Here is a 24,910-nt window from a genome sequence, read left to right on the forward strand (position 1 = left end):
TAGATAGATAGATAGATAGATAGATAGATAGATAGATAGATAGATAGATAGATAGATAGATAGATAGATAGATAGATAGATAGATAGAAGCTTACTTTCCAAAAGATTTGCAATTTTTCGACTAAGTCAGACTCACCACCCGTAAGACAAAACGGGGACGAGCACGTAGGACGGCCTTACGTAAACATATCACCTAAATGATTGCCAATTAAGAGGACCCCTTATTTTGATGATCCACCTGGGAAAAAGAACATCCTCCACAATACCTTTAACTAGTTGTTACTAAAATTTGAGAGGCAGATTTTTTTGTTATTAAGCTTCTCTCCAGTGGAACCAAGTTTGAGATTTAATCTGAGGCATACACTCTGTCCACTTTTAAGGCTAGGCTTAAAACTTTGCAATTTGACAATTTGGACAATTTGGACAATTATCCTTAGCTATCCCTATAGTAATGCTGCTATAGCATTTGGCTACTGATGAACATAAAGACCACTTTTCCTGCTTCGTCCTGCTTCTATTCTTATATTTTGCATTGGTTTTCTGTGTCTGCCTTTGTCTCCTTAAACCCCTTGTCAGTCACAGCAGCAGTTCTCTTCTCACTGGGCATGGTTTTGCTTTATGTTTATCCTTATTTTAAAAAGGAGTTTCTTCTCCACTGTCACTACATGCATGCTCAGCATAAGGGATTGCTGCAAAGATGAAATGCAAGAGACCCTTCACTGTTGTTACATGCTCATTCAGGAGGAGTAAATTCTGGAAAGCCAATGATTTGATGCAATCTTCTGAGTTTCCTTAGACAGAAAACTTAGAGAAAAGTCTGTCTGGATGGGTTGATTTTTTAATAAGTGGGCAAAAAAACCTCAAAGCTTACTGTCAGCAAAATTGCAATTTTTAGTAGTTTTCTCTTTATAAATCTGATCAACTCCATTTGAACTAAATTCAGTTTGTTTATATAGCACAATGTAATAACACATGACATCTCTTGTTTTTGTTTCTTGTTTTTTTGTTGTTGTTGTTTTTTTTTTTTTTTTGCTGAAAACAAACAAATGGTTCGGTGTATTTAAATATTCTTAGTGGGGCTCAGAGTAATAGAATGTTCTACAGACCCTTCACTGGTTTTTTATAGCATTTATAGGACTACATGCCTGTTTTGTCTCCTTAAGGAAAGTTTTGCTGAAGGTGTGTTTACACTGACTTTTAAAAATCTGCAATTTTTTTTATTTACATTGGCTTTTAATTGCTAACTAGAATTTATCTGTTTTCTTTATTCTAATTTGGCAAGTGTCTAAATACTTGATTAAACCAGCAGCTGAAAGCAGGACCGGGAGTACTGTAAATTCAACGAATTTATGCAATTCAGATTTGACTTGACCTTCTCGGCCGCCGTACTCCATTACATTGTTTGCTACGTCTGGCTGCGGTCGCTAAGTGAAAACATGTCTGAATATTCGCACGTAAAATCGACTAAACTTGTATTGAAAGGTCAAAATAAAGGGTAAGCATGCGTCTTTAGTCGTGCCATTAGTTTTTAGAAAGTGGTGCTGTTTGCGGTTAAAAATCTGACCCTCTCTGGATTAAGCTAATGCGTTAGCCTAAACTGTGACGTTTATAGTCATAAAATGTTCTAAGGAGCCCGTAGGTTCAAACATTTCCATTATTAAACAGGTTTTTGACAACGAAAACTTAATCAAAACGTAAGAAGGACTCGTTTGCTTATTAGTCCGCGATTCATACAGGTGGCTAATATGTTAGCTCATAGTGTTTACTGTTTTCATCCTTATTCAGTAAGTTGTAATTCAAATGATAACCTAAAACAGCTCCTTCCACAAACATTCACAGCAAGGTCTCTATATAAATACCTTTTTAGAGATTTGATCGTGTTTTCTTTCTGTTTGTTGATAGCTTTTCCCGAAATTAGCTATTTGATTTTATAGTAAACTATTGAAAATATTGATAATATATGTCAAATTTGCATTCATGTGATCACAAAGTTCATTTTAAATGTTGTTGTTTTTTCCCCACAGAAAAAAGAAAAAGAACAAGGATAAGAAGAGAAAATCTACAAATGACAAAGATAAGCTTGATATTATTGGTATGTAAATTCATTTATATTAGAACACATTTTAAAGTGTTTTAGGTCTGGAGAAGCTGTGTTCTTACTAAACAATGCCTTAGTTATGGGAGTACAGATTTTAATTAGACATTTCCCGGTTTTAAACCAAAGGCCTTGCATTTGAACCTACATATGTGATATGCATTATTATCAATACATTTCCTTTGACAGGGATTCTGAGTCCAAAGTAATATTTTTTGCTTCTGAAAATATTTTAAAGGTCCCATATTAATCTACGTTTGAAAATAAAAAAATATCAAGACTGAGGCTCCTAGAGTATGTTTGTGTTGTTTGAGCAGGACAATTCCTCTCAGATTAGGCAGACAGCCTTTACCAAACATCTTCTTATTCAGCCCTCATCTAGACAAACTGCTTTGACTGTCTACTTTCTTCTCCTCCCGAAGGCCGCACCCCCACAACTTTTAACCTTGACAACCAGTCATAGTTCGTCAAGATAGTGTAACACCTCTCTTTAGTTCTTGATCGGTGTTACAGACCTTTAAGGGTTGTGGGTGAATCAAAACATGAAAAGGGAGTAACTTTTCAGGAGCTACTTTATTCAATCTCAATCTATATCAACGTCTCCACCAGATCTGTTACCAAAACTCAAATCCCTCCGCCAGGGAACATTAAACCGTCATCCCTTTGCCAGAAATAGTTCTTAACAAGAAATATCACTCTAAAATTGTTAAAGAACATTTACATCAATGAAACTCAATACAATTGATATGGTTGAATTTAGATGAAATAGATTAATGTAATATTAGCTTTGGAGCATGAAATAATACAGAAGTTAAAGATCGGAGTTTGACCGAGGCATTATTGACTGCCCTGGACAGCTTAGACTGCTTCCGACTTTTTCATCTCCGATCAGATTTATTTTCCATGTCCCACTGACAGTGAATAGAGAGGATCCGAATTAACAGGGTGAGCAGATCTGTGGGGATGCTTTTTTCACTTCTGCCTCTGTGCCACACAAATTGAAACAATTTCCCACATTTGACTTGGACAGATTATGAAAAGTTATTAAAAATAGATAAATAAAAATAACAAAAAAACTAAAAAAAAGTGCAGCATTAAAGCAAAGCCCGACTTTATGAGTCCAGATGTCTTTTACTTTATCACTTCTCTCTTTCTGTCAGACCCATGAAATTACCACTGAATTGCTGTGTAGTCCGACTAAAATAGAGCTGGGGTCTATCTTGGTTAGAGCCCCCTGCAGAAAATCGTGTCAAGTGTGTTCTTTCCCATTGGCTCTCAGTGAATGCTAAACGCCATAACCTGAGTTTCTGCCTGGTGGAAAAATCATTTTCGGAGTGTTCAGGGTTTAAGGGAAAGGCTTTTCAAACAGACCATTTTGAGCAAACTGTAGCTAAAAGGTGGAAGAAGGCAGTAATGCAGGTGAAAGTTTTTTTTGTTTTGTTTTTTTTCCTCCATTAGTGAACCTCATACAGAGGTTTAAAGACACATATGACAGTCAAACCCAACTAGTTCTATAGTTTTTGTTTTGGTGTCTTACAGTCACCATATCTAATTCATTGTTCTTTCTGTAAGAACTAATAAGATACTAACTGATATTTGGGATTTCAGTCCTTATAAAAATGTATAAGTGCGTTAATAAATGGGATAGCTTTAAGATAACTGCTGGCAGAATAAATATGTACCGTTCTGTTGTAATCTCGTTTTTTACATGATCCCAGTTTGTTCAGATGCATAATATCTTTATGTAAAATGATATTAAGACTCTGTCGCCCAGCCATATCTGATTACTAGGGAGTTTGTTTTGTGATCACAGAGCGGTTCTCTAAATATAAATAACTTAACATTTGTCATCTGAATTACTTTTAATAAAACAAAATAAGCTTTACAAATAAAAAAAAAAGCCATGTTTTAAAATAGCTATCATCAACTAAGGTAGAGCGTGTGATTCAAGGTAAAAGGAAAAAAATTACGTAGTAATCTAACAGCATGTTTTATTTTATGCTCCCTAGGTGGTTGGTGGTGTGTCAGTGGTTTCGGAGAAATTGTTGGAACAGTTGCCATAGAGATGCAGAACAACTCGTACATTCATGCCCTGGATACAGGACTCTTCACACTTGGTGCACCACACAGAGGTATGAAGGATTTAGTTTGTCTATGCTGCTCTATTTTTTCTTTACCTTTTCAGTCTAATTACTTTCATTGTTCAGATTGAGCTGCTCATTATATCAGATTGCAGCTTTTATTATGCTATCCATGTTTGCAATTTTGAAAGCCCGCATGTATGCCATATCTATTGAACAATTATATTGTAGGTTCTGTACTGTGCATAACTGGGCAGTTGGATCTAAGTGAGTTAGCTCTTAAAGCACAAAAATACTGGTGGGACATTATGGTGGAAATAATCAGGACACTTTGGGTTAGTCACAACCAATAGCATCCTGCTACCTATATGCTATTGCAAATACATGCCTTCCTAATATTATGCAGCTCTCATTTATATATACTTAAAACATATTTAAGAAACATCTTTGTTCTTAAGCTGTTTGCTGCTTTTTTTGTCTGTTTGATTGTTTAAAGCAGCAGTGTTTAATATTTGCCTCCATTTAGTGGTATACTAAATTAATTACAAAAGACTAAAAAGCACATTCTGGTGCCTCACCAGCAAGCGTGTAAAATCTACGGAAGCTACCGAATGACCTTCTATTCTTTCTGATGGAGTGGATACATCAACCTCCATCACCATTGTCCAATAAGCTAGAATAAACAAGGAAATATGTGGAACCTGTATCTGAAAATAGCTGAAAGAAGCCTGCACTTTCGGCTAGTATGACTTCTGTGAAAAATAATTGATAATTGTTGAATTGGAGCTTATCCAATCATGGCTAAAAAGCTCCTAAATTGCCTCCACCTGGTAAAGCCACTGAAATAATGTCATTTGATCAGCTAAATATGGTTGTACTGAATTATGACTAGGGGTGGGTATTGGCAAAGAAGTCATGATTCGATTCGAATCACGATTCACATGCCACGATGCGATTCTATCACGATGCATCACGATACTTGAAATATTGCGATGCATCGTGATGCACTGCGATATTTTCACTGAACACTATAAGAAAAAGATACAGCCATTACCAGTGGCTGACTGGCTGTGTATGATCTGGATCGTGTCTTCAATTGATACATAACTGAAAGCAACTGAATTCATACATAGCTGTATTTACTGAAATGACTTTTGGAGGTGTTGCCATGAAAACAAATACTGGACAGAAATTTTACTATTACTGGTGTGAACACACTGACAAAAAGATCTTAGGATTCATCAAACTTAAGATAACAAAATAGGGATAATCAGTGCCATTTAAATGGCTTCAGTGGTCCTTTAAACCAATGAAATGAAAACATTCAAATGTATATTTCCCCTTTTGCAAATTACGTGCATCATATCAATTTCGTTTTTACCTTCTTTGTTTTTAAAGCCAAAATGCATCCAAGCATCTGACTTGAAATGATATGGAGCCGGGCGAATTTTCACAGTGTCCTCCATGTTTTGTTTACGAATGACTTGTCTCAGTATCCCGCGGCCGGACATGCTTGTGACACAAAGCAGCGGGCGTCAACACATCCGCAGCAATATCTGCTGGACTGGACGTTGTATTCCACTTGATTTGGCTGATGTGCGGCAACCATTCATGTATTTTATTTGTTTAAATTTTTTTTTATTAAGAATCGATTCTTGCCATCAAGAATCGATGCAGTAGATCACAAGAATTAGAATCGCGATGCATCGATATGACGATTATTTTGCACCCCCCTAATTATGACTGTATTGAATACTATCCGGATGTAACTATAATATTGTATTAGACTGGAATTAGTGAGTTGATTTGAATAGAAATCTGGACCAGTCTTGTTTTTTTATGATTTTGGCAATTTAACTGCATTTTTCAAGACTGCTTGAAATTATTGGAATTGATTAGCTGTGGTTTATTGAATATGATGATGGATGTTACTAGTAATAGAACATGGTTGTATTATTTGTTCTTAGTTATGAGGTCTTAAGTAGTTAATTTGGTTTTGAAAACAGAACACTGCAGCCTGTTAAGTAACAGTAATTCTACAATATAGATGTGAACATTTTCATTGTCCAATAGTCTAACAACGACAGGAAAGAAGACAGACCATACACAATTGCTCACCTGCTGACCTCTTGTATTTTAAGCCTATTTTTCTGGCTGAAATAATACCGCCTGATTCCTTTGGACATCTGTTATAAGTGGCATCCAACAATAACAATGCAATATGTTAGGAAAATATAATGAGCTGGAATCTGATAATCAGTATGCAGCAATTATAAACCCTAAAAACAGCAGAGCAATATGTGGAAGCTTAAAGTTTGAGCAGTTTAATTTGTCAATCAGGTTGCAATGTAACCGGCTGTATAGTTATTCCACTAGAGCAATAAAGACTTATTGTGGATGTTATCCTAGGTGCGTTTTGTGGAATTAGAATTGGCTTTTGGCTTAAGGCCAGGAGGTAGCTAAAAGTGTAAGTGGTAAAGCTGAGTTGAGGAGAAGGTCGTAGCTAATTCTCACATATTACTCACCTGTAGGCACTTCTGATAGAGGAGTGCTGATTAAACCAGTCTGCCCCGAAAAAGACATTGAAGACAATTAATTCTGCCCATGTTCAGAAAGAACATTCGATTCCCTTAGTGAGCCTTCCCTCTCTGCATGCATATAAGCCAATTTGTAAGAGATAAAAGATAGCCAAAGCTTCCAGTATAAAAAGGATAAATAGAGATTGTCTCTTTTTTCCTGCATTGTTGTACCTGTAATATCTCCTTTTGAAAAGGTGCATATCTGGTTGCAAATGTTCAGTGTAGCCTTAAAGATGCCCATATAGCCATTCAAAAACACTGTCTTAAAATCAAAACCTAACATTTGATGATGCATTTTGATTTAACGTATACGTTTGCTATAATAGCTATATAACTGCAAATCTCAGAAAGCTTTTGTGTTTAATACAATCCTGAGTCAAACCTTTATGGTAAAAGAAACAGTTTTTGTAAATAAACCTTAATATTTTAAATTTAATAGCAGACTGTAACCTTTCAACATATGTCTGTGTAATGCACACAAACACTGTATTCAGGAACTGTGTACAAACATATAGCATCCAGTCTTAATTAACCAAACTGGAGAGGGTTCTTGTCAAATTTCTCAATGTATTAAATTCCATGACGACCATTTGACAGCTTAAAGTACTTTTTGTCTTTTCCTTTCTATCAGTTCAGCAGTAGCCCCTTTCTTCTCATCAGATGCTCATGCCTCCTGCTTGTACTCCATTTATTATCAGCAAACCCTCCATTTATTATCAGTCATTAGAATGATTCCAATACTTTAGACCCCTAAATCATGAAATGCTTTAGTGTAAAGCAGTCAAGAGATGGCTGCAGCTGTGTGGAGAAAAGTAGAAAAATCTATAAAGTTAACAAGTAAAATACACCTTGAAATGTTAATATTAGTGTTTTAGTATTTAGCCAAGTTTATTGATTGTTTAAGTTGTCCTGGTATCTTCTAGAGGTTATTAAAACTGTTGTAACTTACTTTTTGCTGACCTGGTTTCAGATTAGTGCTGCACTGTACACTTAGAAGTTTAATTTAAAGAGTTTGTTACTGAAAAATGTCATTAAAATAGAGCTGCAGTTCTGTATTTCTGGCCACAGGTGGCAGTTATCATTAGGAACCTCTGTAATGCCTCTTTAATTAATCTAAGAAATTAATTAGATATGAAACTTTAAGTATGCAGTTCATGTGTCCAGAGGCACAAGTAATTTGAAACATACTTAGCGAAACTGAGTGTGAATCTTTTTAAAATGTTTCAGATGATGAGGGACCTGACCCACCGGAACAGTTCACTGCCATTAAACTGTCCGACTCACGGTAAGTTCACAAAAACAGTTTTATAATCATTATACAGCTCCGTTCATTACTTTGTCTGAAGATTTGTTTCACAAGTAATTTACCAAGTAGTCTCTGATTACCAGCTTCGTCTTTTAAAGTTTCCTGTTATGCTTTTGTTTCAGCGTTGGAGCTCAAATACTCAAAAAATACATTTTCTATTTTCTTTTTTTAAGGATTGCTTTGAAATCTGGGTATGGGAAATATCTGGGCATCAACTCTGACGGCTTGGTGATGGGGCGCTCTGACGCCATTGGCTCTAGAGAACAATGGGAGCCTGTCTTCCAGGAGGTAAGTTAATTTATAAATGTTTAATTTGCTTATGTCTGAACCATGTGTGTAACGTTTATTTGCAGGACTTTCTATGTCTAGATCAGGTTTATACCTTACGGCATTTCCATTATTACAAAACAGTCCTATATTAAACTGGCTGCATTGTTATAATTTTTCTACCGATATTTCAGGCACTTCTTGTAGATTATTTACTTCACTTTGTGGTTTTATTATCTAATAAAGTAGTTCACTGTGAATTTTAACATAATATGAAAGCTTTATGAGATTGTTTCAGAGCAGTCGTAGTTAATGACAGAGTTTTTACTTTTTAGTATAATTAAACGTTATTTCCTTTAGGAGAGGGATATCAATGCTTTTTCGACTTTGAGCCAATATTGGCAAAATAAAAGGATTTGGGTGTTTTTGTTTAACTTAATTGTGAATTCTTCTCTTATTACCTTCTCAGCAATGAATTAATAATGTCATATTTTTATGAAGAAAAATAGTCCTGTTTCTATGGAAACTGTTAATAAAAGAAGGGGATTGAGTTTCTTAATTTATTCCTAACAAAGTCAAGTTCCTTACAAAACACCTGCTGTATTTAGCCAGTATTAACAAATAGGTATGCCCAAATCTTTTGTTTATTAAAAAGTATCTTGATGTGTGTTTTTTAGCCTACCTACTATGAAATTGACAATAAAAATGAAACTGGTAATACAAGAGAAATAGTTTTTTTGTTCTAATATTGTCTTTATAAGAAGACATAAAAATATAGTCTCCATCCACACCAGCTTCAGTTTTAATAAGTTTAAACTGTTGATAGACGGCAGTCAGGGATCCCACCAATTTATACCGCAAGTACCAAATGGCCCCTAGGCTGTGCTTTTAAAATGTCAGTTATGTCAGTACTTTTTTTTTTTAAATAGATAAAAGAATATTTTTCAGCAAAAACGGAAGAAAAAACCGTTTGTTTTCAGGATATTCAGTCAAAGATTGGTTTATGTTAAGGCCTTTTGCACTTCTTCACCAGGGGTGCCATCGAGTAGGGAGGGTTAAAAGATCAGAGGCAAAAAAATGTGTTAAATAAAAGTTGAAATAATTTGTTTAAAGGTAAAGTTTCATAAACCTCATCTTAATATCCTTCAGTTTTTTTTTATAACAAATAATTTGTGTTTTATGTTTACTTAAGCATTATCTATTTTTTCTGTGGAAGTCAAAATAAATGTTATTAAGGTGGAACATGTAAATTAAATCTATATCTTAGTGTGATTATTGACTATAAGATCCGCTGGAAGCCTCACATCAAACTAGGGCTAAAACAATTAATCAGGTTAATAGTGATTAATCGATTATTGAAATAATCATCAATTAATTTAGTAATCGATTAATTGTTAACTGGAGTGTAGAGGCTATAAAACATGGCTTTAGATGATGTAAAAGCAATATATAAAACTTTTGCGTTTAAGATAAAAAAATATATATATATTTTCGCTCTATCCAGAACTCCTTAAGTGGAAAAGTTTTAGTTTCACCTAGTTTAATAAAAAAAAATTAAAAAAAATTCTTTAATGAACCTTTGACTGTCTGATTCTTAACTGTTTAATCATAAAAATAATCAACAGATTAATCAACTTGCAAAATAATCGTTAGTTGCAGCCCTACTTTAAATGTGTCCAAATTAAACTATCTAGAAGCAGCAAAATTCTTAGTAAAGCAAAACATTTTCTGGAATAAAAAGCATTACGCATCTCTACTAACCTAATAATATTAAATACATTTATATCTTTGTTAATTTGTTACTTTTTTTTTAAACAATGTTTATGTCAAGGCTCAAGCCTTCACTTACATGGTAAGATATGTGGTTCATTCATTCAACTGTTGAAACGGCGTTGGATTGGATGGGAAAAAACTGGATCGGTTGACTTTTACTTTTGCCATTGACCAAATATTTATTCCAACTAGGGCTGAAACAGTTAATCAGATTAAACATGATTAATCAATTATTAAAATAATTGTAAAATAATTTACCGTAGTAATCGATTAATCGTTAACTGGAGTATAGAACCTGTAAAACATCCCTTTAGCTGACAGATTAACCCACTTAGATTATTAATTTGATCAAAATAAAAATTAAATAATTTCACCCAGAACTCATCAAGTGGAATATATTTAGTTTGCCCTGGTTTAATTCTTTAAAAAATTGTTTTTAATCAACAATTTGCTATCCGATTATTAATTGATTCATTGTAAAAATATTCAACAGATTAATCAATTAGTAAAATAATAGTTAGTTGCAGACCTAACTCCTACACATTCTTGTGAATCTTTATATGTATGTCTTTATACTAGTGTTGCGCCAATGCCATTTTTTGGCCCCGATATCGATACCCGATACCTGGCTGTGCAGTATCGGCCGATACCGATACCATAATAATGTAAAATAATTGCCATCATGGCTTTGTCAAGCTGCTGCCTACCTTTGTGAAGCAGGAAAAAATCTAATACAAAGTGAATCCAGTAGAACTTTTTATTGCCTACCAGGAGTGGGTGACAATAGTTGAATACACTTATGGCTCTCAAAATGGTATCGGTGCCCTATTTGTTGGTACTCGCCGATACCGATACCACCATTTTAGGGCAGTATCGGGGCCCCGTCCGATACTGGTATCGGTATTGGTGCAACACTACTTTATACACATAAATAAGTCTATTTGCTCACTTACTGGACTCTGGAGCAGTATGGACTCCTAAGTGAAATAGGAACCGTGAAGATTGTTGATGTGGAGGACTAAAAGAAGTGAGAATTTTAAATAAGTTTCAGTTCTCTGTATGCCTTTTCAGACATAGGAACTAAATTATATAATTATATAGATCATTATTTATACATGTTTGTATGTGTTAAATTTTGAATTTTACTGTATTTTCTTAAATAAAAGTTATTTATTTGTTTACCTTTAGAAGCCGTTTGTTATTTTCTTGATGCAAAGGATGGCAGGTTAAAATTAGCCCAAGCAACAAAGCAATCAACCTGTCATTCTGGCCCTGACAATCCGTTGATTGTTTTGGCATCTTGTTAAAACCTTCTTTTACTTTAAAGATCTGGGATTTTTTATGTTTCTGTCACAATAACTCATTGCAATTGGGTTTAATCTTTGTTTTTTTGTCTGCCCTACTTCAGGGTAAAATGGCGCTGCTGGCTGCAAATAGCTGTTTCATTTCCTACAGTGACGATGGAGACATTGTGGCCAAGAACAAGACGGCAGGAGACAACGAGATGCTTAAGGTGATGGATTGGAATTTTTTGGTCCAAGGATTTATGTTAATCCTTAGAGTTTTTGCACAGGCAGTCTCTGCAGGGATTCGACAGCTTAAAGAGAAGGGGGGGGAAATGTTAGCCACCTCACTTCAGGGAGGTCATGGTGTTATTGTTTAATGCACAACATCTGTCTTTGTTTTTTTCTCTTCCTGATAAATAGATCCGGACTAATGCAGAACGAGAAGTCAAGCATAAAGATGACATTGCAGATGAAGACAGAGGAAATGTAAAATCCTGTGAGGTCAATTATGTGTAAGTTATCACTGTTTACAGGAATATTGCTCAATAGCTATGTTCACATGAGCATAAGTAATTAGAACAAATGGACTATTGGACTAAAAATGTGTCATATAAACATTAGTCGGGATATTCTGATCAGATTCAGCAGGATCAGACTATCATCACTTTTAATTTGACCGTTGTGGTTTATGCTGATTTACAGTCCGTTTGGCAAACATGTCGATGCTTTTCAAGATCAAGTTATCCAGAATGAGGCAAGCTGACCTAAATACACGTGTGTACCACACTTCAGCGTTGCATATTATTGCTTTGGATGGCTTGATGTTAGAATATTCTAATAGGCAAGTTTATGTGACATATTTTTATTCCGATTGGCTGTTTTATTCAAATTACTTATGTCCATATGTTTTTTTTCTAAACTTATTTCAATCTACGGGAGCCTATAGCATTCACCTTAAAAGAAAAGAAATTGTTCTGTTTTTGCGGAAGTAATGAGGTAATTCAAAACAAATGAATAAAAATGTGTGGTTGTTCTGAATCAACGAGATCATTTTACAAAATAAATAAAAATATATTTTTTTCTTAGTTAACAAGATAACGCTGCTGTGATTTCATAGAGGATGTTCTGTTACTGATGGTATCGCAGATTTCTAAGCTAGAGATGCCTTTCCTTCCAGGAAGCTTCAACATGTTTCATTTGTTGAGTTCATTTTTAAAATATTTTTTATGTAGGGATTGAAACACTGGGATCACTACTAGTTTGTTGTCTTTGTTAAGGCACCTACGTGCTACTCATGACACAGTTGTTCCCCACCTTCCTCTTCTCTTCACAGTTGATTTTGTTAATTCAGACATTTATTTCTTATTTTTCCAAAAATGAGGGTTTATGCATGTAAACAGCCATTTATGCACTAAATATAGCATTCATGTTACATCAGTGATAAACAGCTTTTGTGTGCAGCTACATGTGTGGAAAACAAACATAACAAGTTGTTCATTTCATAATTAGGGTAGTTTAATCATATTTGAAATGTTTTTTTTTTTACATGTATGTGTTGTACTAGTTGAGATATAAAATATTCCACTACAGTAGACAGGAACTGAAGGTAAATTAATGGGTTGACTTGCTTTCTGATTAATGAGCTGATAATTATCTTAACAACTGCAATGAATTCAGACTATTGAAACTTTAACCCCAGGTGGCCAGTTAGTCCTTTCATTATTAACACTCTATCCTGACTCCACAGAACCCTAATTCAAACATCCACGTTGTAATATGAGAAAAACTCCTAAAGACAAGACAGTATATAATGTTTATTTATTGTTGCTGGTGAAAAGCCGTCATTTTCAGATCGTTGAAAAGATATCAAAAACTGGGTTTGCAATGTCTTTTCAACATCTATAAATGGACTACATTGAGACAAAATCAGACCGACCAAACACAGCCCAATTTTCAACAAATATTTCTGGACAAAATCAAGACTATGAAGGACCGAACAGATTTAGCCTAAAAACCAACGTGTAAATGACGTCTGATGTTTGGGGGGTTAGACCCATGTAGCTCCCATTCACTAATAATCCAGCTGACACTGCAGGATGGGAACCCTTGCAACAAAATCTTTTTTTTTTTTTTTTTCCCCAGTCTAATTTAAAAATTACTTGTATTTATGTACAAGATCAGTTTTCACTGAGTCATTTTTAAATTCCATTTACTGTTTACTTGGGTACATCTGTTGTTAAATGTTATTAGTTAATTTTTCCCCCTCTCTTCAGTGATCTACAGGTTCCTCCACATCAGTCTCATCGACACTGACAGATTCAAACAAATTTCTTGGCCATTGTACCCCCCTTTGTGTGTGTCTAGCCTGTGTTTTTATTTATACGTTGAAAGGCACTTGCTGTTGTTCAGGGTTATAGAAAATGAGATTACGGTACTTATAATTAACTGATTAATTGAAAGGGAGCTCACATGTTAGAGTGCGGTCTTAGCAGCTCAGCAAAGAGCAACAAACTCATTTGAAAATGTTAGTCGCAGTTGAAGTATTGGTGGTTTTAAAAAGAAATATCACAGATGTCCTGTAATTGCTTTGCTTACTGTTTTTGTTTAGATGATGGCTTAGCTCCTGAGGTCTGCGTGTATCATTAAATCCATATTGCTTGTGCAATTTGGCCTAAACGCTGTCGTGACACTGGCTGTGTAATGATGCTGTATGTTTCAATAAGCAGATACACCTTTTCAATTCCTCTAAAGTTAGTGCTAAAGCATTTATTCGAATCGGGGAGACGGATAAAGTGGTTATTACTCAAATGGCTTTTGTTTGTTTTTACTTGTCAGTCTGTCCTAGCAGGAGTTTGACAGCTAAACTGCACACTTGAATGAGATCCCGCGTTTAAGCATCCGCCTCATCAGTGCCATCATTCAGAGGTGCTGTTGATGGTCTGCTGTTAGCGTGATGAGAGGGCAAATAACACATTTCAGCTTCTGACTGTTTTTTATGCAGCCTATAAAAGGTGCACAGAATATGTCTTTCTTTTTGTGGGGGGTTGGCATGCTTTAGATTGTGTTTCCACTCCGTTATTTGTTTTAGATGAATGTTAGGAAAATGGACTCATCATGGTGACATGTTGATAATGGCTGCCCTTGAGCCTTGTGCCGTGATGAAGTGTTTAGCTGGTGAAATGCCTTTCAAGATGGAGTGCAGTCTGGTGATCATCAAACTCTGGCTAAGCAAGGAGAAACTAGATGTCAGTGGAAGTTTCAGGCAAAAAGGGCCTCAGGTTGTTTCCAGCACTGTTACAGATATATGGGTGATATTGGAAGGTACTTTCACTGTCTAATTGACCCGCTGCTTGAATTATTACACCGTATGGCTGCCACAGACAATATGCACTGATACCTTTTTTTTTTCAATGTTTTTTTTTTACTGCTAAGAAAATCAATAACACCCTTTACCATTGCATGCTCCTTTTGTTTCCACCATAACTTTTTTTTTTCTCTGTATCGCAGGAAAAAATTTCAGAGTTTTCAGGACCAACGACTCAGAGTTAATGAAGAAGACGCCACTAAGCTCAAGAAAGCCAGGATGGATGGAAAATTTCACGAAGCTTTGCTGGACAGGTAGGAAAGCGAAACTACACAAGAGGTTCACACATAGTTTAGATAGTCTTTTACCTTTTTCCAGACCTGGATTTAAATGAGATTAACACAAAAAAGGTTTTGAAATTTGTATCTATGTGCCTTCATCTCCCAATAAATGACATTGCAGTTTGTGGCTCTAATGCAACAAAATCTGAAGCTCAATTGAAAGGAATACTTTTTTTAGGAACTGTAAATGACAAAAGGCAAACAAACATTTTTAATCCAGTTATCTTATGATTATCTGAGTTTGTTTGTTTGTTTGTTTTTTGCTGCAATAAAATGAAGTTTTTTAATTTTGAATTCTGTCACTCCTAACTTTTAACTAAGACACTAAATTATGCATTTAACAAAGGCATATGTTAAGTAAACTTAGCTAACGTCCCTACGGGATCAAATTTCTTGTCTTATCCAATTCCATTCAGTGTATTTATATAGCGTCAATTCACAACGCATGCCATCTAGGCACTTTATAGTTCACCAGATCATTCGAAATTTTGTGTCTAAGAAAAACCAGTTGATTGCATCAACTCATTGAGTTGAAGGCAATCCCTCACACTAAAATTGCTTGTAGCGGCAGTGGAGAGGAGTTTTTTTTTTTTTTTTTTCCTGAGTTTTTGCGGCACTAGTGTCTCGCTTTTTTGACAGTAGGACAGTTTTTGACAGGAAAGGGGTTTCCATTTGCATGTTTCCAAGCAATACAAGGCCTTGTCTATATAAAGCCTCAAACTCACTGTGGATCCAGACATTTGAATTGAGAAAACTTCCTGGAGGGGAAGCGAAACGTCTTCAAACCTTGGAAACCAAGTCCAGGGGATTGTTTTTAAACTTTTACGGAATGACTATAACCTGGACGACTGAGAATCTTCATCAGCATGCTGACAGGAAAGGGGTATGAGAGAGGGGGATAGACATGCAGCAAAGGACCACAGGTCATTTTCGAACCCGGGTCAGCCGTGTCGAGGACTAAGGCCTCCGTACATGGGTTGTGCACGCTAACTGCTGTGCCACCTTCACGCCCCTCCCCATTTGGAGTTATTTTAATTATAATTAGATTATCATGATTTACTCCTTTGGGAAACTTTTCTAATTTATTAGATTTTGGTCGTGGGCAATGCACTGTCTAAAAGAAGTAATGAGTGGGTAACAGTAGAGAAGTGGCAGAGAGGTGTGTTAAACTATGACTCTGCTTCATGGGCTGCACCCTGGGTTGTCAGGGTTTTGGAAGACTAAGGAACATGATAAAGTAAATATATCAAAAGTAATTTAGAATACTTTAATTTACTAAAGTGTTGAAGAAAGAAATATGTTCTGTGCATGAAAACAGTAAAATTAAAGAGTTTAATATGGATTGCCATTTTAACATTCATCGCATTAATTATAAAAATGTCTGACTACAGCAGAACTTCTACTCCTGAGTTGTACTGACATTTAAATGTCTTTCTTTGTTTGCAGGAGAAGCAAAATGAAAGCAGACAGATACTGCAAGTGAAGACTCATGTATTTCTACCATGTTTTAAATAAAATCCTGTTTTTTTGCAGACTGGGCATTTTTGGTTCTATTTTTTTTAATAAACCTTTTAATAGTTTAATTTGGTGTGTTGCTTATTGCTTTGACTGCTATATATGTTCATACCTTGTGATTATGGCCTAAGAATTTCAGGTGATCCACTGGCCTTTCAAAGTAAATAATTAACCAGTTTGTAGCCACATTGCTCTGTAGTATCACTGGTGGCTACAGGGTTGCCTGCATGATCGAACTGCTTCTAGAACCGTATAAATAACTAAATGTATGATCGATTTATCTAAAACTTAATCAGTTTTTCTTCAAGCTTTATGTTACATTGAAGATATTATCTATAAATAGATGTAAATTTTGTCCTCCCTGTAGGAGAAGTTTGCTTTGGACTGTGTGCTAGAATAAAACAATCTACAGCGCGGTAAAGGGACAGGCATAAGTGAAACAAAGGCTGAATACAGCAGGTGTTGGTGTCCATAAAGGTTTATCCCTTAGTACTTGAATTCATTATTTACTGGTTTGCTTGTGTGTGAAATGCATAAAATCATTGGTGCAATAAATTAATTGTAGCACAAATGTGCTGTACATAATGGAAAAGAAGAGGTAAAGAGGCATAAGCCTAATTAGAATTAGAAAGCAGATAGCTTTTTGCTCTGAAAAATCATTAAGTTTTATGACCTGACTAAAATTATTAACCAGTCAGGGGCATTAGGTATTCAGGAAGCCCAAAGCTGATTTATTAGAGAAGAAAAATTAAGAGCCGTTTTATATTTTGTAGCATTGATCTTTTAAATATTGAGTTTATGTACTGGTTTACCCAGGGGCCCTGGATTAGTTCTACATGCACAAATCAGAGCAGTTTGAGGGCCAAACTTTTTAGTGTCGCATATTTATAAAATCTCACCTTGAAAAGTAGGAAAACTAAGATGTGGAGTGATTGAGCAATGTGTAACTTGAACATTAAATTAGATATCTTTAGGTCTTACAAAAGTATTCACACCCCTTAAGCATCTGTTAACACTGGTCTTAACTTTGACTAGACCATCCTAACCCAGACGCACTTCCGCATGGGGCTTAAGAGTCCTGGTTGATTTGAAATATTCAGATTGAGAGTGTGATTAGGAAAGAAGCTTGGAACTACTCAGTATCTGCTTACTACTCTGCATAGGGTGGCAATTCTTTGTGTAATGGGGCTCTGGCCACAAGCCTTCAAATATTTGTGTTCCCTTCATATGAATTTCTTATTCAGCCACTGTCCTATAAAATCCAGGTTTATGGAGTACTTCTGCTGTCGTTTTATTCTACAACCGATTCTACCCATCCATTATTACCATGGGCCTCTAGGAGGCTTCTCTGAGGGACACTCCTCTTTCCTATCTTGTAGCTGTTAAGGGGTCTGTTTTACAGTAGGCTGAAAGTTCAGCCATAATTTTTCTTCTGTGGCATGAAAAAGAACTGTCATAGGTATAAAGCTTGGGACATTGTTTTAAGAACTAACCCAACTCCATTATAATATTTATTCACCTTCTCCTACAAACCTCTAAAACTTTAACAAAACAATTCTGTTTACCAATTAAGTGATTTGTGAAACGTTTTAATTTGCAGATCTTTTATTGAGGAATGTTTTATTCAAATGGGCTAAATAGAAATGCACACACTTAAAAAAAAAAAGTCAAATTTATTATCTTTCATCCACACAGTACTGGTTAAATAAGATTGTTGTAACATGAAAATGTGAAATAAGAATTCCAGGTATTATAATTGCCTAGGTAATGTTCCTGTGGGCAAATCACTCCTATTGGTTTAATAATGGAAATGTTTTTATTCTTATTGTATCAATTCTTTGATAAACCTAATAAAAATAAAAATCTAATGTTCTCAGTATTTCTGTAAAAGTACACAGCAAGATATTTTATTGATAATTGGAATTAGGCCACAACTTTATCGAAGTAAAAACATACTGGAAAAGGTTTTAACTCTAGACTCCAATAGTTGAGTAAAATACTTTAGTTCTGCTTTCTTAATTCAGTGAACTTTGACACTCCAATCTTTAAGGACAAATTTAAGTATCCTTGAAGTCTTCACCTACTTTTCTTAGTCTAATGTGCTATAATGGCCATAGTACTTTTCTTATTGCTCCTGAATCAATATTTTACTCTTCTTTAGATAGTCTTTGTATCAATTTAGGGCATCTTTTTTCTTTTTTTTTTTTTTTTGTCAGCTACATCAGTTTAACAAATCAGGACCAGGTTTATCCTCTTAGACACATTTTTTTCTTTCAAAATAGGTGATATTGAGTTACAAGAGTAGATTATCCGACTACAATGTGTTATGTTTGATTCTTTCAGATTAAATTTTAATTCTATCTCCCAAATACTCATCTTAAGCTGCGTTGATGATCCTAAAGCTGAAGCTGCCACTGTTGATGATCCTCATGCTGAAGCTCTTACTGCTCTTACTCTAACCAAGACATAAAGTTGTAGGATAGCTAAATAACTCAGAGAACTGGTGTGAACTATATTTATCAAGTAAAAAACGCAATAATCTGTGACAGATTTTGAAAAAATTTGCACATTAAAATATTTTAACCTTTTGACTAAAAACCATTATATCCAATGAGTAATGAGTACATGATGAAACAGATCAATACCATTAAAGACGTAAGTGTAAAATTAAGAGCAATGAGACAAAAAAAGATAAAAACAAGTTAAGAGAGAATTAAACATTGATGTAAATCAGATAAAGCCACTGAAATCTGCCACTCATTATTTAATGTTTACAGCTCAGTTAAATAATGAATTAAATGGCTTTGGATCATTTTCACGATACAAAATGCTGAAATGAATGAGGAATGCAGCGGCCATGTTTGCGCCTGGGGGCCAAATGTTTAGCAGTCTGTCTGTGTTGCATCCTTTTAATGGAGAGTTTTGTTCATCTTTCTTATCGAATACAAAACCAAATGTAAAGAGACTCGGTGTAGAAAATCTGTGCTTAACAAACATGCTTGGTCACTGTTTCAACATAAAAGGCAGGAGTCACATGCAGGACTGAACGTTATCTACCGCATGAGTGGGAGTGCGGTCAACTTTCATTTCCGCATGGAACAAACCACCAACATCAACACTGAGGGGGGGAAAGTGGACGGTTTGAATTGGGAAATTTGTATCTGTAAAATTAAAAGCCACATTTTAATACATTCGTATAATTTAGCTATAAGTAAAACAACAACACATGTTTATTTATATTTTTACTGAGTGGCTGAGGAGCTGTTTTCCTTCCTGATAATGGGTCAGCCCGAAGTCACGAGGAGAAACGGTAACTTCCGCAAACTGGAAGGGTCTCCCAAACACAAACAGAAGCAGGAAAACATCCTGGCTTCAGTGAGACTGTTGACATGGCTCGCTGGGTTTTCCTTCTTTCGGTCGCTTTTTTCTCCGCTACATCGGCACAGTTTGTGCCACCGGTGAGTTACAAACCACTCAGTCAATCCTGGCTAGTATAGTTGTACTAATATCAGGTTATTTACAACTCTGTCATGTCTCCTCAGTACACAGAGGACTGTCGGACTGACATGTATCCTCCGAATGGTCCAACGTAAGTACAAACTGCTGAGTCATTTATATGTTTGATAACCGTTTGGGACTAAACCCTGCTGCGTTCACTTGCTTCTGGAAATCTCATTGCTACTTCAGTTGCAGCCTTATTCTTAAACGTTTGCAGACCAAATAGAGATATACCAATCCAATATCAGAAAAAAATAAATAATAATAATATCACATGCACCTAAAATCTCTGATATTGACATGCTGTTAAAAACAGTGTTCCCCTCTAACTTTTATGAAACTCGTTAGTTAATAATACATAGTCAATTATTGACACGCCTATTGTTGACTCATTTTCTCCGTATGAGTAATATCAATCAATCAAACCTTTTCCAACATCCTGCTCTACAAAATAAGTGTTAAGAATATGTTTGATTCATGCTGATATATTATAAGTTAAACATTAGTATTCGATTCTCTGTGTTTTCTCATTACATGTGTGGGTTGTGAAGTGCGTGCTTATGAGAATGGTAAACGTGACAATCTTTAAATATGGCTGTAAGAAATCCTTGCCTAAACATGTCCGCATGTACAGTCAGAGTAATGAATGTGTAACACAACTGGAACTGGCAAATAAGGCAGGAGAATCGTGTTTACCTTTATATCATGGCGGGAGGATTAGAGGAATCATCGAAGTTCAATATCAGAAGTTTTTAAGGGCATTTTACACGTTTTTTATCAGGGTTTACAACAACTTTAAACCCAAATGCTCCCACCATGAAACACAGCAATACCTAGCCTTATTATCCTGCCAATAACCGCATTCAAAAAGCATAGCACAGATTATGCTTTCTCATTATGAATTTCTACAATTTCCTTCGTAAAAAATCAAATGAATGGTACAGAATATTCACAACAGCACATTTTAGGATGTCCTACACCTATTTTTGTTTTTGTTTTCTTCCTGTACAGGTTCAAAGGACCTGTCAAATGGTACACCATTGATCTGGACCTGCCGCCCAGCAAGAGGTGGACGGCTGTGATCTCTGACAAAAAAAATGACGTAAGAGAATTACCAGCTCCTGAAAAACATCAGTTGTGACTCAACAAAAGTGTCAATCAGGATGTCATTTTTTGCAGCTGGTAGATATGATCCAGGCCATCAGAGACTTGGCCGATGCTTTTGTGCCCAGCGGGAGGCTGATAGAGCTGGTTGACATCGCACTGGTGAGAGTCAGAGTGATTTCTGTTTTAGGTTTGTAGGGAAAGTTTTCCTCATTGCATTGTGCTTTTCTAATGTTTCACAGCCTTTAATGGTGGACACACTCCCAAACCCGTTCAGGGAAGAAATCAAGGGAATAGCTGCTGTCTCAGGGGTTCCTCTTGGTAATAAAAAAAAATATACAACAACTCCACTTGTGGCAAAATTAAAAAAAAGAATAAGCCAAACTAACCTCTGTCTTTTTCTTTATATTTAAGGTGAAGTAGTTTTGTTTAACATTTTCTATGAGGTTTTCACTGTGTGCACTTCTGTTGTTGCACAAGACGAAAAAGGTGAGTACCTGAGAGAAACTGGTTTTAAGAACCAGAGAAATTACCAAAAAAAAACACCTTTTGGACTAAAATTTAATGTTTTTTGTTTTTTTTATTTCAAAGGGAAGCTCCTCCATGGCAGAAATTTGGATTTTGGATTATTTTTAGGGTAAGAACATCAAGGATTAAACTGTTTATTTTTTGACAATTTTGTTGGATGAAAAATCCAAACATGTGATGCGTTTTATTTGGATAGAGACCATTACACCCAAGTGACTTTGAGTCACATTCCTTGTTCATTTGAAGTTCTCCTGTTTGTAGTTTAATATCTGCATAAATTAGGCTGGTCTGTAAATGCCACAGAGAAGTGACCAAACATCATGAAAACCAAGAAAGATCAGAATCACCTTGTGTAGAAATTCAGTGTTTCTTTAAAAAAATAACAACATACAAAGCTTTGTACAGTGTTCACAGAGCTGTGTTCAATCTAAAATGATCACAATTATATTGCAGTGGTCCATAACCAAAAGTTGCAATAAAAAGCACTCATATTTGAGGTTGTGATGTCACAATGTGCAAAAAGGTTAAATATGAATGAATACTAGAATACTTAGTTTCAGTTTTTGCTGCTATGGTTGCATCTAAACACGTGTTTCTTTGCAGCTGGGATGTGAAAAACAAGTCATGGGCCATCAGTGAGAAGCTGAAGCCTCTGGTGGTCAATCTGAACTTCAAGAGAAACAACCAGACAGTCTTCAAGTCAACAAACTTTGCTGGCTATGTTGGCATGCTCACCGGCATCAAGCCTGTAAGACATTATCAAGAAAATCTGCCTTAATCACCAGCTTTTATTTCCACACTTGGGGAAACAATGATATAAAAACAACTTCTCCTTTTTGTGTAGCACATTTTCACTCTGACAATGAATGAGCGCTTCAGTCTTGATGGTGGATACATCGGTAGGTTAACAGCCGTACGTTTTTCCACAATGTATAAGTACTTTGTCTTTTTGTGATGGCTAGTTATGGCATATTTGCATGCAGGAATCCTGGAGTGGATCTTGGGACAAAGAGATGGAATGTGGATGAGCTTTCTAACTCGATCAGTCCTGGAGAATGCAAACAGGTACATTACTTTGATATTTAAAGCGCATCTGTGAAGTTAATAAACTTCACAAAAAAACTATTTAAATATTTTTCATTTCTTATTTTTGACCTTGAAGATGAATCAATGTTGTCACTATTATGCAGAATCATACTCTACAATAGCAACATGAAAGAAATACGGCTTTGATGCTAATGTGATGCAAAGCCATCTCTGAAGTCTGCATCAAACTGATAAATTTTTAAAAAATTAGACAATCTAAATTATGCCAGATTAAGAGGAAGGAGTATGACGATACAAGACAGAAACAGCATAACAATTTACCAAAAATTTATTAAGACCTGAGATTAAAAGCTGGTTTTTCTGTTCATGAAAACTGGATGCCAGAAGTGAGTTTTGCTTTGTTCCCATCAGCTATGATGAAGCCAAGAGTCTGTTGGCTCAGACCAAGATGCTTGCTCCAGCCTACTTCATCCTTGGAGGAAACCAAACGGGACAAGGCTGCATCATCACCAGGTCCAGGGAACTCAGCATTGACGTGTTGGAGTGAGTAGTACAGTATAGTTTCATTTAGTCTTAATTTCCTTTTTTTTTGTTTTAATAAACTCTAGAGGCGTTTTGATTTGTTTGGCCCTTTTCTTAAATCATGAAAATCAAATATGTTGAATCAATAAGTAAATTAAAATGTTCTGATATGTCCATCTCTCTGCTTTCAAACACTCAGTGCTTTGTGAAAGGCCCAGCTACATTACAGGATTTGTTTATTTCAGGATTGATGTGAAACTGGGCCGGTGGTACGTCTTGGAGACAAACTACGACCACTGGAAGGAGCCTTTCTTTCTGGATGACCGCAGGACTCCTGCCATGAAGTGTCTGAACCAGACAACACAGGCTGTATGTAGTGATAGCTGTCAAGGAGTGGAATAAATGACTACCTGAAGTATTTTAGATCAAAAGTCTATATTACGTCTTTAGTTTCCTCATTTATTGATCTGATCATATCTTTTTCAGAACATCTCTGTGAAAACCTTGTATGATGTGCTTTCAACAAAGCCAGTGTTAAACAAGGTGAGTGTCCTCATGTCAGGATGTATTTACTGACAGAAGTATTTTTGCCCAGATCCACCCTGCAGGTGCATAGCATGTGACAATACACCACTCTAGTACATTGTACTCAACCATCACCTTTCTATTGATCTGATTCTTTAACAAGTAGGACTTTAAATTTTCCAAGATATAGGTAGTTTATTATAAACTAAATGTGTTCACATTGACCAGATAGTTAATGTATGCCATGTTAACAATGTTATTACTGATTAATTACTCAGCTCGCCATGCTGAATGCTTGGAATGGGATTTAACTTAACTCTTGTCCTAGTTTGTCTTTACATTTCATCTCAAAGCGCACACAATTTAAAATCGGGGCACATCAAAAATTATTTTTCAACTTTGAGTTACAAAGTGTACCTAATTTCAACATTCAAGTCCATAGAAAACAGTTTTAAGAGATGCAGATATACACAAGCAGATAAACGGTATCACTACGTATGAATTATGGTGTACAGTCTGCAGCAGGGAGGGCATCCAGCTAAAAACTTTGCAAAGACTGATGACTTTCTATGGCTATACCTTAATAAGGGAGCAGCTACAAGGAAACAAAATATGTATGAAATACATTTTGAAGGCATTTTATTTTGTTTCAGCTGACCACCTACACGACACTGATGCAAGTCTCTGAGGGCACACTGGAGTCGTACATCCGGGACTGTCCAAACCCATGCATGCCCTGGTAATCCTCCAAGCACCAACCGTGGGAGAGTTTGAGATGCTGCACAGAAGACTCGACTCAAAGCTTTGCACAGCAACTGTAGACCTGAACCATTCCATGTAACATTAAAGTCGTTTGGACTTTGATTTCTGCTGACTATGGTGACATGTTAAGTTCAGAGGGCACTTTTTCAGCTTTATGAGAGAAACTAAACCTCTAATTTTGTATCGTCTTCTTTAATTCTTTGTACTACTGTGAGAATCCAGCTTTACACCCAAATGTGTTTTTATCAACGATGTCTGACCAATGAACCTCAGTGATGACCACTTTATTTTTCAAATGTTTAACAAATTATTTCCCAGATTTTATGCTGTTTTTTGTAACAGGATTTTTATGTTTAAAATAAGATTTAATCTACCAA

At 35.6% G+C, this 24,910-nt stretch overlaps 2 protein-coding genes across 2 annotated transcripts; both read left to right on the top strand.

Annotated features, from left to right (window-relative positions):
• The first annotated feature begins 1,389 nt into the window (after positions 1 to 1,389).
• frg1 (FSHD region gene 1) lies at positions 1,390 to 18,213 on the top strand. Its single transcript, XM_015383843.1, has 9 exons — positions 1,390 to 1,495; positions 2,025 to 2,092; positions 4,105 to 4,227; positions 7,983 to 8,040; positions 8,235 to 8,349; positions 11,510 to 11,614; positions 11,808 to 11,899; positions 14,895 to 15,005; positions 16,479 to 18,213. The coding sequence occupies exons 1-9, from the start codon at positions 1,437 to 1,439 to the stop codon at positions 16,513 to 16,515; spliced, it is 768 nt and encodes a 255-aa protein (XP_015239329.1). The 5' UTR covers positions 1,390 to 1,436; the 3' UTR covers positions 16,516 to 18,213.
• Positions 18,214 to 19,811: 1,598 nt separating this feature from the next.
• Positions 19,812 to 24,910, top strand: asah1 (N-acylsphingosine amidohydrolase (acid ceramidase) 1). The gene is given in 15 exon segments (XM_015383842.1): positions 19,812 to 19,907; positions 19,910 to 20,005; positions 20,090 to 20,136; positions 21,057 to 21,147; positions 21,225 to 21,311; positions 21,392 to 21,470; positions 21,564 to 21,638; positions 21,741 to 21,786; positions 22,281 to 22,425; positions 22,522 to 22,576; positions 22,661 to 22,742; positions 23,136 to 23,267; positions 23,492 to 23,615; positions 23,733 to 23,789; positions 24,425 to 24,910. Coding segments are annotated over 15 exon segments (1,287 nt in total). The 5' UTR covers positions 19,812 to 19,826; the 3' UTR covers positions 24,515 to 24,910.

This window comes from Cyprinodon variegatus, unplaced genomic scaffold (assembly GCF_000732505.1).
Source record: "Cyprinodon variegatus isolate N-32 unplaced genomic scaffold, C_variegatus-1.0 Scaffold296, whole genome shotgun sequence".
Classification (NCBI taxonomy): Eukaryota; Metazoa; Chordata; class Actinopteri; order Cyprinodontiformes; family Cyprinodontidae; genus Cyprinodon; species Cyprinodon variegatus.

Bases quoted from the DNA above. Each gene is read 5' to 3' on its own strand.
- frg1 (XM_015383843.1), top strand. From the start codon at position 1,437: ATGTCTGAATATTCGCACGTAAAATCGACTAAACTTGTATTGAAAGGT. The intron at 8,041-8,234 runs GTAAGTTCACAA...TCTTTTTTTAAG, and splicing joins ATTAAACTGTCCGACTCACG to GATTGCTTTGAAATCTGGGT. The intron at 15,006-16,478 runs GTAGGAAAGCGA...CTTTGTTTGCAG, and splicing joins CACGAAGCTTTGCTGGACAG to GAGAAGCAAAATGAAAGCAG.